This window comes from Lithobates pipiens, unplaced genomic scaffold, assembly GCF_037356315.1.
Source record: "Lithobates pipiens isolate NorthernLeopardFrog02 unplaced genomic scaffold, aLitPip1_a1.2 Scaffold_13, whole genome shotgun sequence".
Taxonomy (NCBI): Eukaryota; Metazoa; Chordata; class Amphibia; order Anura; family Ranidae; genus Lithobates; species Lithobates pipiens.
In genome coordinates this window covers 153,229,801-153,246,678 of record NW_027507718.1, presented here as the reverse complement: position 1 = coordinate 153,246,678, position 16,878 = coordinate 153,229,801, and the positions used below count along the sequence as shown (strand labels likewise).

At 42.8% G+C, this 16,878-nt stretch overlaps 1 protein-coding gene across 2 annotated transcripts in view; it reads left to right on the top strand.

Annotated features, from left to right (window-relative positions):
* POLR2B (RNA polymerase II subunit B) overlaps positions 1-16,878 on the top strand; it is a 726,171-nt gene that overhangs the window by 556,654 nt on the left and 152,639 nt on the right. For both annotated transcript variants that reach the window (XM_077475735.1, XM_077475736.1), the window contains one exon: positions 1,066-1,155. In XM_077475735.1, coding sequence (XP_077331861.1) covers positions 1,066-1,155 — 90 coding nt within the window. The remainder of the gene's footprint in view (positions 1-1,065; positions 1,156-16,878) is intronic.

The following is a 16,878-nucleotide window of genomic DNA, read 5'->3' as shown; positions in this document are numbered from 1 at the left end:
ATTTCTAGGTGGATCAGACAGATTGTGTTACAGGCCTACGCATTTGCCCTCCTTTCCTGTCACGGCCCATTCCACCAGGGCAATTGAAACCTCTGGGCTTTCTGACATCAAGCGTCAGTCGCTCAAGTGTGTAAGGCGGTGACTTGGTCGTCCATTCACGCTTTTACCAAATTCTACAAAGTGAATGTAATTGCATTGTCTGATGCTTGCTTCGGCCGCAAAGTTTTGCAGTGCAGTTTTGCCGTGTAATGTCACGATTCTGCACTCTTTATTCTGTTTTCAAAAATAGTTACTTTCAAGTATTAATGCACTGTTGCATTGTTGACCGCAAGTTCTGATGTGGCTAGATAAGGTGGTGACTCCCCTGTTTGGAAGCCCTTCTGGTTGTGGGTGAAGTTTTTTTTGTTTTTTTTTTTATTGCAGTTCCCACCCCTCGTTATGACACTGCTTAGGGATGTCACTATGGTCAAGATTAATGGAGCTGTGTCAGTGAAAAAAAGAGAAAATAGGATTTTTGTACTCACCGTAAAATCCTTTTCTCGGATGTTCACTGACTGACACAGCACCCTCCCCTCCTATTGGTTTACGTTATATTGCTTGTTGATGTGCTGAGCTGCAGGAAGCAGGCTGAGGGGATGTTGCTGGAAAGGGGCGGAACTGTAAAGTTCTGTTTTTTTTCACATGTATAACATGTTATGCCTAGTCCTCTCCTGAAGGTGGCCTAACAACCCTATGGTCAAGATTAATGGCGCTGTGTCAGAGTACACACAGCCTATTTTTTTCCCCAAAAATTATGTTTGAAAGACCACCTGGCAAATACGTTTTGATATAAAACTTGAAACAATTGTCATTTTACGCTCTAGGGGTTTAAAAAAAGTGTGTGGATAGATATAATTTTCTAGGCAAAAATGCTAATTTCAACTTGTAAACAAAAAGTTCCAGAAAAGGCCTGGTCTTAAAGTGGGTAAGATTAAAATCTGACCTTTCTGCTATGTTCTGGAATGTTTAAGGTGGTTGGAAAATAAGTTTTTTTGTTTTTGTTTTTTTTGTTTTTTTTTTTTAAAGGTACGGTCTGTTAGAATCCCTCAGATTGGAGATAAGTTTGCTAGTCGACACGGACAGAAGGGTACCTGTGGAATTCAGTACAGACAGGAGGTATTTGTTTCTTTGAATTAAAAAACTATTCCTGATATGTAAAGTTAATTTCCCTTCTATTTATTTTTATTTTTAAGGACACAGAGTTTTAGATCTTCGCCATTGGCTTACAGCACTACCTTGAAAAGTAATACACTAGGCCCAGAATGTAATACAAATGTAGAAAACCAAATCGGTATCTGTCTACCAACGCCTCCAAACAATTAGTGTCGCCCCATCAGCATAGCAATGAAGCCTTTTGATTAAAAAGAAATTGTATGTGTGACCTTAAGTTTACATACCCTGGCAAAATTTGATTTCTTGGCCATTTTTCAGAGAATATGAATAACCCAAAAACTTTTTTCACGCATGGTTAGTGTTTGGCTGAAGCCATTTATTATCGACTGCATTTACTCTCTTTAACCACTTACAGACCGGACTATTTTGCTGGTCAAAGACCAGACCACTTTTTGCGATTCGGCACTGCGTCGCTTTAACTGACAATTGCGTGGTCGTGCGACGTGGCTCCCAAACAAAATTGACGTCCTTTTTTTCCCCCACAAATAGTTTTCTTTTGGTGGTATTTGATCACCTCTGCGGTTTTTATTTTTTGTGCTATAAACAAAAATAGTGACAATTTTTGAAAAAAAAGCATTATTTTTTACTGTTATAATAAATATCCCCCAAAAATATATAAAAAAAAATTTTTTCCCCCCTCAGTTTAGGCCGATACGTATTCTTCTACATATTTTTGGTAAAAAAAATCGCAATAAGCGATTGATTGGTTTGCGCAAAAGTTATAGCGTTTACAAAATAGGGGATAGTTTTATGGCATTTTTCTTAATATATTCTTTTTTACTAGTAATGGCGGCGATCAGCGATTTTTTTTTTTTTTTTTTTTTTTTTTGTGACTGCGATATTATGGCGGACATATCGGACATGTTTAACACATTTTTGGGACCATTGTCATTTATACCGCAATCGCTGCTATATAAATGCAGTGATTCCTGTGTAAATGACACTGGCAGTGAAGGGGTTAACCAGTGAGTGTCAGTGTAGGGGTTAAGTGTTTGTGTCCGCGGGTCCCGTGACCGGACTCACGGGGGTCCCGACCAGCGCGGGTGCGCGGCACACTCCCGATGGCAGGGCGGCAAATTTAAAGGGACGTACAGGTACACCCATTTGCCTGCCCGTGCCATTCTGCCGACGTACATCGGCGTGCGCTGGTCAGCAACTGGTTAAATCATGATGATGACAAACTACCCAAATGACCCTAATCAAAAGTTTACATACCCCAGTCCTTAATACCATTTATTACCCCCTTAACATCAATGACAGCCTGAAGTATTTTGTGGTATTTGTGGATGAGGCTCTTTATCGTCTCCGATGGTCAAGCTGCCCATTCTTCTTGGCAAAAAGACAGTTCCTGTATATTCTTGGGTTGTCTTGCATGAACTGCACATTTGAGATCTCCCCACAGTGGCTCAATGATATTGAGGTCAGAAGACTGGGATGGCCACTCCAGAACCTTCACTTTATTCTGCTGTAGCCAATGACCGATCGACTTAGCCTTGTGTTTTGGATCATTGTCATATTGAAATGTCCAAGTGCGTCCCATACGCAGCTTCCTGGTTGACAAATGCAAATGTCTTTATCATACATCATAAGACACAGAGCCTTAAGTATTTACTTAGTGGGTTATAGCTACCTTCAGGTGTTGACACTGGCACACCCAATACAGGAAGGTGACTCCCCTATATAACCCCTCCTCCTTCCAGGAGTACCTACATTTTTTTGCCAGTGTCTAAAGGTGTTGGCACAAGTGAAGATGTGCTCTGCGGAGATCCAGGAGGGATTCATGCTGGATTTAAAAAGCCTCCACAACCGGATCCAACCCACCACTGCGGCTCCAGGATGGTACCAGGGCCTCGTATAGAAGAACGAGGTTTTGCCTGTAATGCTAGTCTTTGAGGGCTGGACCCTAGGAACCAGGACTTTTTGTTAGTCGCAGCACCACGTGTATTCACAAAAATACTGGCCCCACCTCTAGCCAGATTGAGGGCATAGGGCGTACGTGTTGGCGTACCTAGACAATCTATTGTTAATAGACCAGTGAGTGGCACGCTTAAGGCAAAGCGTACACGTTACAACCAGTTACCTGGAAAGTCTTGGTTGGATCCTCAACCTAGAGAAGGCTTCCTTAAAACCAGTAAAAAGACTGGATTACTTAGGCCTGATCATAGATACAGCCCAGAAAAGGGTGTTGTTTGCTGGAGGCAAGATCAGCTCCATACAAGAGCTGGTACGGATGGTCAGGTCAAAAGCAAATCCTTCAATTTGCCTTTGCTTGAGGTTGTTGGGAAAGATGGTGGCTTCATTGGAAGCAGTCCCCTATGCCCAGTTCCATTCAAGACTGTTGCAAAACAGTCTGCTTAGAACAAGGCGATCCAAGCTTGGGACTTGCCAATGCTGCTGTCCCCAAGAGTGTCTCGAAGCCTCAGTTGGTGGATACAAAGCCAGAATTTGCTGAAGGGGAAATCCTTCAGACCAATAATCTGGAAAGTAGTAAAGACAGATGCCAGCTTCTCAGGCTGGGGAGCGGAACTAGAGGAGATGACTGTTCAGGGACGGTGGTCAAAACTCAAAAGAGCCCTGCCCATCAAGATCCTAGAAATTCGGGCAGTGTATCTGCCTCTGAAAACCTGGACCTCCAGGTTAATGAATTGTCCAGTCTGGATTCAATCTGACAATGCCATGGCTGTGGCCTATATCAATCACCAAGGGGGCATCAAGAGTCTCTCAGCTCAGAGAAAGGTGAACTATATCCTAACTTGTGCAGAAAGGAATGTTCCATCCCTATCAGCAGTTTTCATTCCGGGAGAAGAAATTTGGCAGACGGATTATCTAAGTTGCCAGAAGTTATTCCCAGGGGCATTGTCTCTTCACCCCAAAGTGTTTCAGGCTGTTTGCCAAAGATGGGGGACTCTGGACATAGATCTTCTAGTGTCCAGATTCAACATGAAGTTAGTCAACTTGTTTTCACTGACCTACGCTTTCCCCCCGATTCAGTTGCTGCCTCGACGACTTTGCAGGATCAAGCTGGAAAGAAAGACGGTAATTCTGGTAGCACCAGCATGGCCCAGAAGGGTACACAGAGATCATAAAGATGTCAGTGGAGGGTCCTTGGCCTCTTCCACTAAGACCAGACCTGTTCTCAGAGGGGCCGATATTCCATCCTACTTTACGAACGCTAAATTTAATGGCTTGGCTATTGAAACCCATATTCTGAAGAAACGTGGGCTTTCCAGGTCTGTTATGTCAACTTTAATCAATGCAAGGAACCCAGTTTCCAGGGCTGTATATTAGTTTGTAAAGCTTACATTTTCTGGTATGAATCCAAGGGTTGGCACCCTCGGAGATATATTATAGGCAGAATCCTTGCCTTTCTACAATTGGGCGTAGAGATTAAGTTGGCCCCAAGTACTAGTAAGGGCTAAGTCTCAGCCTTATCACTTTTATTTCAAAGACCGATTGCTACGCATTCTTTAGTCCGGGGTTTAATGCAAGGGGTGATGCGCATTCATCTGCCAGTTAAATCACCTTTAACCCCTTGGGACTAGACTTTGGTTTTGTCAGTGTTACAAAAACCGCCAATTGAACCATTACAGCATGTTCCTAGTCCTTCTGACTAGGTAGCTGATATTTTTTGGTTGCTATATCCTCAAGGAGGGTTTCAGAATTGTCTGAGCCATATTTGATTATTCATGAGGACAGAGTGGTGTTACGCCCTTGTCCAGGCTTTTTGCCAAAAGTGGTATCAGGCTTTCATCTGAATGAAGATATTGTCCTGCCATCGTTTTTCCCAAAACAATGTTCTGGGGAAGAAAAATCACTACATTGTCTGGATGTAGTGAGAGCAGTGAAAATATATATATTTTTTCTTCCATAAAGATTTTATTGATATTTGCATTGAACAGGTTATGCAGCAACAAGATATAACAGAAGAAAGTGCATGTGAGATTCCAGGACACTGGTATGTATCATAGATATGGAATAATTCTGAAATTCACTGGAGGTCTCACTTCATAGTACAAGGTTGGTAAAATGTGGCAATATAGCCAAATGGCCGTCTAGCATTGCAGGTATCTGACAGTCAATTTGTCCTATTGGAGAGAGGAAAAAGGTAGCAAGTAAGGTATAGAGAAAGTTAGGAGAGAATGGGAGAAGAGAGGAAATCCAAGTGAGGAGAGGGGGAAGTGCGGTGGGGAGGAATGGTAGGCAAGGTAAGGTGTGGGGGATCTAAGGTGTAGGTGTTATTAGAGTCTCTGTCCATTTTCCCCGGTATGAAGCGGATACCTCGGCACGATTTCTCTTAACATCTACGGCCATCCTGGTGGCAATTGTAGCTCAAGTGCTATAGGCTCGAATAAAGCTGTGTTAATTTTAAAGCGAGTCCAACATGCCCATATTGTGGTGAATTTTTGGATCCTCTCTTGGGAGATATGCACTAGCTCTTCAATTTCCTCTATTTTTGCGATCTTCGGGAACCTTTCGCCAATCGTTGGAGTGTGTGTGTGGATCGCCAATGATCCCGGGATGCATAGTCTCGCCGCATTCACCAAATGCATGGCCAAGGCCTTATAGTACTCAGATTTGGTTAAATGGGTATGGTGTAGGAGGTACTGTGCTGGAGAATAGTCTAAGGTGTACGTAGTAATGTGAGCAATAAGCTCATGTACCTCTTTCCAGAATGGCTGGAGGGAACCACACTCCCACCAAATGTGGAGCATGGTTCCTCTTCCCCTCCTACATCTCCAGCATGTATCTGGGATAGAGGGGGAAATTTATGTAGACGTGATGGTGTCCCATCTTCACTTTATTGCAATTTTCCTGAATGGCAAAGTTCAGGGACCCTTTGTGAATATATTCGTATATGAGTACCCAGTCCTCATCAGTGAGGGAAATTTGGAGGCCCGACTCCCAGGCCGAGTGAACAAAATCTGGGGCGGTGGGGGTTTCGTCTATAAGTATACTGTATATGTAGGAAATGAAGTGCCTTTGCGTGCACAATGTTTCAAAAGGTGTCATTTGTCTCGTCCATACTTCCGCTATCGTCTGGGTGGAGAGAAAGTGCCGGATCTGTCTATATGACTAAAACGAGAAAGAGTTGGAAGGGGCAACTAAGTCCTCATAAGTGCGGGGGGACCCGCGAGCGAAGAATTGATGTGCTAAAATACTATTGTGTGGCCACTCCTGGTTGAGGAAAGAAGTTGAGACTCCTGGTGTAAAGCTGGGGTTTCCCCTAAGTGGGGTTAGGGGTCTGGGAACCGAGGATAATGTTGCAGTTTTAGTCGCCTTTCTAAAGGCTCTGAGAGATGGATGAATAAGTGGGTGTCCTGTGATCACTGAAGGCCAGCGTTGTGGTGATACCCAGGGTAGGAACCTAAAGGGAGTCGTGTAAGAGATTTTTCTAGGGTCATCCAGACCTTTCCAGTTTCGTGGATTTTCCAGTCAACAATTCAGGTAAGATGGCTTGCCAGGAAGTATTTATAGAGGTCCGGTAGCCCAATACCCCCTCTAAGTTTTGAACATGTAAGACGTGCATGTTTGATCCGGGGTGGGGAATTTTTCCATATAAACAACGAGGCTGCCCTCGTATGTTGCAAAGAAGAATGCAGGTAGGTCAATGGGGATGCACTGAATGAGGTATAGGAGGCGTGACATAATTATCATATTCAGGAGAGCCAATCGGCCAAACCATGAGACGTTAAGATTGCCCCAGTCTTTCAGATCATGTTGGCCTCTTTTCAGAGCAACCAGAAAGTTCTCATTGTAGAGGTCAGCCATTTTTGTTGTGATCTGTATACCTAGATAAGTGATAGCCTTCTGGTTCCACTGAAAGGGGAAAGATTTCTGGCAACTTTCTACTTCCTTTTTTGTGAGGGATATGTTTAGAGCATGTGATTTTGTATAATTGATCTTTAAGTGTGATAGGGTCCCAAAATGTTCTAAATCCTTCAGCAGGTTAGGTATGGAAGTAAGAGGGGAAGGGATAGAGAGGAGGATGTCGTCCGCAAAGGCGGCTACCTTGTATTCCTTTTCCTGTGTCATCGGCCCCTTAATTTTGGGGTTGTCTCTTAATCTATTGAGGAAGGGTTCTAGTAGCAGGACAAAAATTAGAGGGGATAGCGGACATCCCTGGCGGGTACCATTACCGATTGTGAAGGGGTCCGACAGGTGGCCATTAACCCTCACCCTCGCATTCGGGGAAGAATATAGGGCTGAAATGTGAGACAACATGCAAGGATGAAGGCCAACCTCCTTCAGGGTCTTGTGCAGAGTGTAATAACATTGAGGAGGAATATAGGCCTATAATTCTGTACTTGTGTGGTATCCTTTCCCTCTTTTGGTATGACCATAATGTGGGCTTCTAACATACGGCTGACTGAGACCCCGGGGGTTGCCATGGAGTTAAAGGTGGTTATTAGTAGAGGTCGACCGATATATCGGCCGATATTTGCCGTTTTTTAAATAATCGGCATCGGCCGATTGTGCTGATAAAAAGCCGATTTAGAACTACAGCACAACTTTGAAATGACTTCTGTAAGAAATCAGTGTAAGTTGCCTGAGTCGTCATAGCAACACTTTCCTCCTCTCTGGGCAGGCTGCCAAGAAAAGAACTAAATGATACAATGTTTACACTGAATGAATGAAGTCATCTCTGTGTGTAGAAGTTCTCAGTTTAACCATTTAAAGACTAAATCTTTTCTGACACTTGTTGCTTACAAGTAAAAATCCTGTATTTTCTGCCAGAAAATCACTTAGACCCTCCGAAAATTATATATATTTTTTTAGCAGAGATCCTAGGGAATAAAATAGCGGTTGTTGCAATATTTTATGTCACACGGCATTTGCACAGAGGTCTTTCAAATGCATTTTTTGGGGAAAAAAATACACTATTTAAAAATAAAATAAAAACAGTAAAGTTAGCCCGTTTTTTTTTTCGTCCAAAAGTTTTGACTACCTGTTTTTATTTAATACATAGGTTTTTTTTTTTTTTTTTTTTCATCTAAATCATACATACAAGTAAACTGATTGGAGGTTTGTTTTGTTTAATAAATGTTTAAATGTAAGACATTTTCTGTATCACTTATGAAGACTGCTTTCACACTGGAGCGGGCAGGCGTTGATGGTAAAACGCAAGTTTTAGCGTCTCTTTACCATCATTTTAGCGGTGCTATTTGGCTGCTAGTGGGGCACATATAACCCAGCTAGCGGCCAAGGAAGAGGTTAAATGCGCCCATGAAGCACTGCTGCCAAATCGCATTGCATGCGCTTCGGCAGTGGTGCCCATTCATATCAATGGGCAGGAGTGGTGGAGGAACGGTATACACCACTCCAAACGTGCTGCTTGCAGGACTTTTTTTTTAAGATCCTGCCAGCGCATCGCCTCAGTGTGAAAGCACTCTGTCTTTCACACAGACTGCAGGGGAGCCATTTTGCAGGCACTTTACAGTCGCTATTTTTAGCCCAAAAGCGCCTGAAAAACACCCCAGTGGGAAAGGTGTGTTAGATTAAAAAAAATAATAATAGGAAAAAAATAAATAAATAAAATAAAATCGGCCTAACATATCGGCCCCAAAAAATCGGCATCATATATCGGCTATCGGCCGCCATGATTTCTAAATATCGGCATCGGCCAGAGAAAAACCCATATCGGTCGACCTCTAGTTATTAGCTTTGGGGACAACTCTGTGGAGAAACATTTATAATATTGTAAAATGAACCCGTCCGGGCCCGGGCTCTTCCCTGTTTTCATTTGTTTTAAGACAAGTCAGAGTTCTTCTATAGATAGGGGCCATTCCATGTCCTCAGCTTGTGGCTGTGGGAGTGGTTTTGGGCAGTATTGGGCTAGAAAGTCGCTAATAGCGTCTGATCTCTTTTCTGCTTGGGCTAGGTTCTGGGTGAAGGGTTTCAGGTTGTATAATTCTTTGTAGTAGCGTTCGAAACATCACGCAATATCTTAGTTTTTAGAAAGGGGCATGCCTTGTGAGTTTTGAATCTGGTGGATCGTATTGGAAGCTCTGGAGGATCTTACAACTCGTGCTAACATTTTCCCACATTTGTTGCCTTGTTCATAAAAGACCCTCTGATGAAGGACATATCGGCGTCTCGTTTGTTTCCCCAACTCCTCTACTAACAGGGAGCTTGTAAGAGACCATTCCTGCAGGGAGAGCTGTGAAAGAGAGTGTTTGTGAGAGGCCTTGAATCGTTTAATTTTATCAGTTAGACGTACTATGGTATCCTGGTGTTGTCTTTTGACTTTTGCTGCTTGTGTCATTAGTTCCCCTTGTATGACACATTTGTGCGCTTCCCACACGGTAGTTGGGGATATATCTGGGGTATTGTTTTCTATGAAGTACTTTTCAATGCGGGAATCTAAGCGTGTGGTAAATTCCATGTCCTTAAGCAAGGCGGAGTTCAATCGCCAGGTTTTAGTCCTTGAAACGGAGTCCGGAAAGGTCAGGGTAACTGAAATGGGGTGGTGATCGGACAGGTACATTGGATCTATCGTTGCGTGTGTGAGATGGGTCAGATCGGGTTGGGAAGGAAAGAAGTAGTCTATACGTGAGTATTTTTTTGAAAGTATTAGCGTAGAAAGTGAAGTCTTTGACTGAGGGGAATAATGTGCGCCAAGTGTCATGTAGCCCTAGTCCTTGGAGCTGTAGTTTGATTTGGCCAAGTGCTCTATAAGACAGTGTGGAGGTGCCTTAGGTATCGATGGCTTGGTTCAACGGGACATTAAAGTCTCCTCCGAGAAGGACCATGCCCTCCTTGAAAGATAGTAAGAGATCGCTGACTTTCCTAAAAAAAAAAAAAAGACTTGACATTTGTTTGGGGAGTAGATGTTTGCTACCGTGAGTGGCTTGGAGGCATATAAGCTTTTGATGAAAATAAATCTACCCTCTGGGTCTACCATAGAGTCTGATAGTTGGAAGGGGGCATGTTTAGATATTGGTATGGAAGTTCCTTTAGTCTTGGCTGTGGGGTTTGTGGAGTGAATGGCTGTGCGATATATGTGGTTAGTAGTCTTGGTGATAGAGTCCAAGCGTAAATGAGTTTCTTGGAGGAGAATAAATTGGGCTTTCTGCTTGGTGAGGGCACATATGACCTGCGATCGTTTTTCAGGTACATTTAGGCCTTTTACGTTGAGCGACACACACTTCAGCGACAGGGAACCGTCCGATTCCGTTCGCATGATGCAAGGAGAACTAGGAGCAGAGTTATGAAATATGTTTATTTGCCTTAGGTTAACGAGTTGGTCAGACTTCTTCTTACTGTGAGCTTCTAACAAATTATGGGATGCCCATGGGTTGTCGATGCTTAATCTTGGTGACATTAGATATGGATAGGTCAAACAGTAAATATGCAGAGAGATATCCCTGCCCCCATGCTCAGGCATTTTTATATTGATAGTGATGGGTTACATCCAGAGAGATGGAGGCGTGATGAGCATAATTGCATCGCCAATCCATGGGGAAAACCAGCTGAAGCATATGGTAAACACAGGCCATCAGACCCGACTGCTTAGGTTGCAAAAGCAAAAAAAAAATGGATGGGGTGGAACATGTGGACACACAATTTCGTCTGACATGGTCATTTCCTCAGTGAGAAGCACCCAGCAAGTTCTTGGAGGTTACCGTATATTTGACGATGAGGAAGGCAGCTAGTAAGCTTCAGGGAGCAAGTTCTAAGCTCGCCCTGATGGTTGGATCTCTGCGTGATTATGTAAAGATCTACATGAGGATATCCGAGCTTGTGGGGTCAAAGTTCAATGACATCAGGTCAGTCTCTGGGTAATTCTACAAAGATGCAAATATATCAAGCACGGCGCTGTCCCAACCTATCCGGTTCCTCCAGAATAGTTCTAAACTATATATATTACATCCACTCCGGGCGTTCCTGCTCTTACTGGGGTCCACTGGGTGGCAGACAATCTTAAAAAGTACAAAAGCGAGAGAGTGCACACCAGCCCTAGTGCATTAACGTTTATTAGACTTAATAAAAGAATAAAAAAGCCAAGTATTTCACTCACAAACCGCCGATTTGGTTGTTGCATTAACAATTGAAGCCGCCACGGCTACCTCCTTCCCCGATTTCAAGCTCCCTGCAGCGGCTAACAGCAGAGGTGACCAGGCACTCACTTCGCCTGCTTGCTGCAGGTACGCTATCCCTCTCTCCGCGCCTCCGTGGATGACGTCACTCGCGGCAGGGGGTGGATCTCTCGGCGTGTGTGCTGGCTCTAACAGACTGTTTCCGTGACAACATGTTTTGGAGGCGTGGCCTCCTTCAGGCGACGCCCTAGTGCAGGGATCTGCAATTAGCGGACCTCCAGCTGTTGCAAAACTACAAGTCCCATCATGCCTCTGCCTCTGGGTGTCATGCTTGTAGTCTTGCTATGCCTCATGGTACTTGTAGTTCTGAAACAGCTGGAGGTCCGCTAATTGCATATCCCTGCCCTAGTGTGTGTTTGCAATGTAAATACGCTGACACCCTCCCCACCCTCCCCGCTAGTGCCAATCACAGGGAGCTTTAGATCTGGGGGAGGGGACAAGCCCAAGAGCACATCTACCAAACAGGAAGGGCAACATGGAAACAAAAACAAACTCATAATTACAGATATTCTAAAACTACTTTGGTAATGGTCACTAGTAAAAGTGAATCTTTATCTTTCAGTATATATCGGTGTATAGACCATAACAGAGTAATAAATTCTACATAAGATTGAAATAATAATGAAAAGGAAAAGAAAAAAGAGAGAAAGAAAAAAATAATTAAAAATAAAAATGAAAGTAAAAATGAAAAAAAAATCAAGATAAAGATAAAAAATAAAAAAATTAAACATAAAAAAAAAAAAAAAAAATAGTAGTAAAAGTAAAAATTGAAGACAACAAATATAAAATAGGATAGCACATTATAAAACATCCCAAAAATAAACATACAATTATGATGGTACTAGAGGAAGCCAACACTATTACAGATATGTCTATAATATATATATATAAATAAGAAAAAATGAAAAATCTTGAGTATATAAAAAAAATATATACATATATAAAATAATATATGTATTAAAATATATATATATAAAATAAAAAATATTTTTTCCATATAAAAACATATAATAATTTTCTTCTTTTCTCCTTTTAAAAGATCAATATGTAATAAGAAGATTCAAAAATTCTAAAATAAATGAATGAATAAACAATAAAGAGTTAAGTCTATTATGGGAGATCAGTAGGAATAGGTTTCTAGAGATATAAATTATTCATATGAAAACAAGAACTATTTATTGTAAGTGCACACGCACACACACACACACACATGCACACACATACGCACACCCCTGCATACCAGCATGCGCATTATCAACTTAGACACACCTTGCATCTGGTAGGCAGTACACACAGCATGTGGTTATATGAGGGCCCCAATTTCCAGCTCCTCGTTTAGCCCTTCCGGCGCCATACTATTTATTGTAAAAATCCAGAAGGATTCACGCTTGCACAATCTGTCAAAACGTTCACCCTCCGGTATGGACATCGGAATGGCTTCTATACCAAACAATTCCAACCCTTTAGTGCTACCTTCATGCTTGTGTTTAAAATGGCGGGGTACACTATGTTTTTCAATTTTCCTACGGCCATCTTTGCAGTTAAATGCTGCTAGTCCATGTGTAATAAATCTACATGCCTTACATTTTTTGTTTTTACATTTAAAACTGCCTATAATATCGAAAAGCTGGGGTATGGTACGCATATTTTGGTTGTGACTTTTCACCTTTTTGATATGACTGGGGGCAATAATGCTCTTGATGTTTTTAGCGCGTCTGAACACTACCTGGGTTTTTTTTTGGGAGAATTTTACCCCAGATTTTATCTTGCCCCAAAATAGGCCAATACTTTTGTACTGCTCTTTTTATGGCCCAGTGTTGGTCATTAAAGGTAGTGATGAAAGGTATATCACGCTGGTCTTTTTCCCACACATTTTCCTTCTTGTTATCAGGAATTCCATTCATGTAACGGTTCTTTGCTTCTTTTATTTGTTTTTCATCATACCCCTTTTCCAATAATATTTTAGACAATATGGCCGCCTGAACTTCATAGTCCTTGGTGTTGCTGCAGTTTCTCCGTAATCTACAAAATTGGCTATGGGGTATATTTTCTTTCCATCTGGGATGGTGGTAGCTCTTACGATGTAAATAGGAGTTGCCTGCTGTCTCTTTAAAATTTGTTTTTGACATGATGTTACCATTTTTGTCATTGCTAAGCTCAAGATCCAAAAATACCAAAGACCTGGCATCCACTACATGAGTAAAGTGAATGCCAAAGGTATTGTTGCAATATGAGACAAACTCTTTGGATATAGTCAATGTCCCATCCCAGATGATAAGAATATCAATGTACCTCCCATAGTACACTAGATGTTTAGCAAATGGGTTATGTTGCCAGATACAGAATTTTTCCCAGTATCCCATAAAAAGATTGGCATAACAGGGTGCAAAATGCGCGCCCATTGCTGTGCCCGCTATCTGCCTATAAAATTTGTCCTGAAAACTAAAATAATTATTTTCTAAAGCAAACTGGATACACTGGCATATAAACTTGGACTGATTAGGGTTCATAAACTCTGCTTCAGATAGAAAGTGTTCTACTGCCCTTAGTCCACCCTCATGGGGGATTGATGTGTAGAGTGAGCTGACGTCCAAAGATAGCCAAAAGTACCTTGATTCCCACTTATACTGCTGTAAAGTTTCTAACACATGTGCAGAGTCTTTTATGTATGCTGGGAGAGAGGTCACCAGAGGTTGTAGGAACACATCTACATACTGAGACACTCTACTGGTAATGCTATCCATACTGGCTACAATGGGTCTGCCAGGTGGACATATGTATGGTAGAAATATGTCGTTTTAAAATAGTTGGTTACAAAAAAATGTTTTTCTGATTTTTGTTTTAATCCTTGGGTGAAGGCTTGGTTCATCAAGGTTATAAGTTCCTCTTTATAGTCTTGCAGGGGGTCATATAGGAGTATCTCATAGGTGGCACTATCCGATAGGAGTCTATGTGCCTCCTTCAAGTATTCTTCCCTATCCTAGATCACAATACCACCGGTTTGTGAGTGAAATACTTGGCTTTTTTATTCTTTTATTAAGTCTAATAAACGTTAATGCACTAGGGCTGATGTGCGCTCTTTCTCGCTTTTGTACTTTTTGGGTAATTCTACGGAAGTCACATTATGATCCCCAGGAATAAAGTCTCAGCCAAGGCAGGTGGGGGCTCAAAGCAAGTGGAGCAGAGGAAGGAAAAAAAAAGAAAAACTTGAAAAGGGGAAATAAACAAACCCCCCAAAAGTAGCTGGAACGGGTGGAGTTACCACAACATAAACTATGTTGGTATGCACTCACATTTGGGTAGGTTTAGCAGATCTAGGCGGCTGAGTTCCGAATGGTCCCATGGCTCCGTCGGGAAGTGGAAGGTGAACCAATCCGGAAGTTCCGTCAGGGGTAGATCGAGCTGTTCACGGAAAAGCAGGCAGGTCGTCAGGTGTGCAGCATAGCGGTGCGTCCCCTAGAGGAAGCCGAAAAGGCAGAACGGGAACTTCCAGCGATACTGTATGTTGCGGGATATTAGTTGGTCCAGCAGCGGGCGCAAGGCCCCACCTATTTTGCAAAGTGGTAAGGGAGAGGTCCTGAAAGAGCTTGATCTCAGTACCGTTGTGTAATATGTGGCCTCTCTCCCTCGCCTTTTTCAAAATCTCTTCCTTTAGTGGAAAGTTCACTATACAACATATGACATCTCTCGGGGGTTCACTGTCACGGGGAGGGGGCCTCAGGGCTCTGTGTAGCCTCTCCATCTCGATGGGGGAATCCCCCGGGCGGTCTAACAGTTCATTAAAGATGGCGCAGATTGTTTGGGGTAGTGAGCCGGCTTCCAGACCCTCGGGCACCCCCCTAACTCTCACGTGTCTACGACTTCAGTTGTCGAGATCCTTGACTTGACGGTGAAGATCAAACAAGTATGAAAGCTGTGAATCATAGGTGCGTTGGCCTTATTGCAGCTGTATGAAGCTGTGTGGTTTTCTCCACATCTGTCAGACTAGTGGCAACAGCCTGGATGTCCGTCTTTAGGTCCAGTATTGCAGCCAACAGAGTGTTAGTGATGTCCTTTGTGATATCAGAGGCAACCTTCTTTAGGTCAGAGAGGCTCACCATAGGGGCTGATCGCCTGCTTTGTGTCTTCATTCCCTTCGACTGTGAATAGGAGCTGTTGCTTGGCGAGTATGGCCCTGAGGCCTGTGCGGCCTGCGAGACCTCGTGGTTGTCAGACCGGAGGGTGCGGAACAGCTCGGGGATGTTTCGACCGAGCTGTGTTCCGGTCTCCTTCAGTGTCCGGGTAACCGAGGCACTTTTGTTCAATTTACCCATGGCGGTAAGGTGTAAAGGTTCCCCAGGAAAGCGGATTTATATCCTCAGCTTGCGGGAGCTCTTTGCCTAAGCAGCCATCTTAGGACCCAGCCAGACCACGACCCTGCTTAGATTGGTAAGACTGATGTCTTATTTATTCTGCCGGAAGGTCCTAAAAAGGGACGAGCAGCGTCGAAATCCACTGTTGCCAAGTGGATTCGGCAAGTTCTAATTCAAACTTATGATTTAAGGGGTAAGATTCCCCCTAATCAGGATAAGACATACTCTACCACAGCGGTTAGTGCTTCTTGGGCAGTGCGTCACCAGGCCTCCTTTGCTCAGATCTGCAAGGCCGCAACTTGGTCTTCAGTCCATAAATTCAAAAATTTTTACCAAGTGGATATAAGAAGGAATGAGGATATCGCCTTCGGGTGCAGTGTGCTGCAGGCAGCAGTACAAGTCCTTAAGGTCTGGGGGTGCCCCATGGGTTGTGTCTCCCTCCCCTTGAGTAGCATTGCTATGGGACGTCCCACTAAGTAAATACTTAAGGCTCTGTGTCCTATGATGTACGATAAAGAAAATAGGATTTTTATAACAGCTTACCTGTAAAATCCTTTTCTTGGAGTAAATCATAGGACACAGAGGTCTCGCCCTCCTTTTATGGGGTTTAAGTATATTGCTTGGCTACAAAAACTGAGGTACTCCAGGAAGGAGGAGAGGTTATATAGGGGAGTCCACTACCTGTATTGGGTGTGCCATTGTCAACACCTGAATGTAGCTAAAACCCACTAAGTAAATACATAAGGCTTTGTGTCCTATGATGTACTCAAAGAAAAGGATTTTACAGGTAAGGTGTTATAAAAATCCTATTATTCCTCTGTTATTTTTTGATAACATACTGTATTCATCTTGCCAACAATTTGGACCACATTTCCTGTGCCATTGTAGCTCACACATCCCCAAAACCTCAGCGATCCACCTCTGTACCTTTCATCGGAGGCCTTGTTGACTCCTCTCCAAATGTAGCGTTTATGGTTGTGACCAAAAAGCTCTATTTTGGTCTCATCACGCCAAATGACTTAGTGCCAGAAGGTTTGAAGTTTGTCTATGCTTTTTGGGGTATTGTAGGCAGGCTACTGAAATTTTTGGTCTACCTGACATTGGTTTGGTTTCAACAGAATCCCTTAATTTTTCACTTCTTGATTAGAGTTTGAACACTACTGATTGGCATTCTTAATTCCTTGGATATCTTTTTATATCCTTTTTCTGTTTTGTAC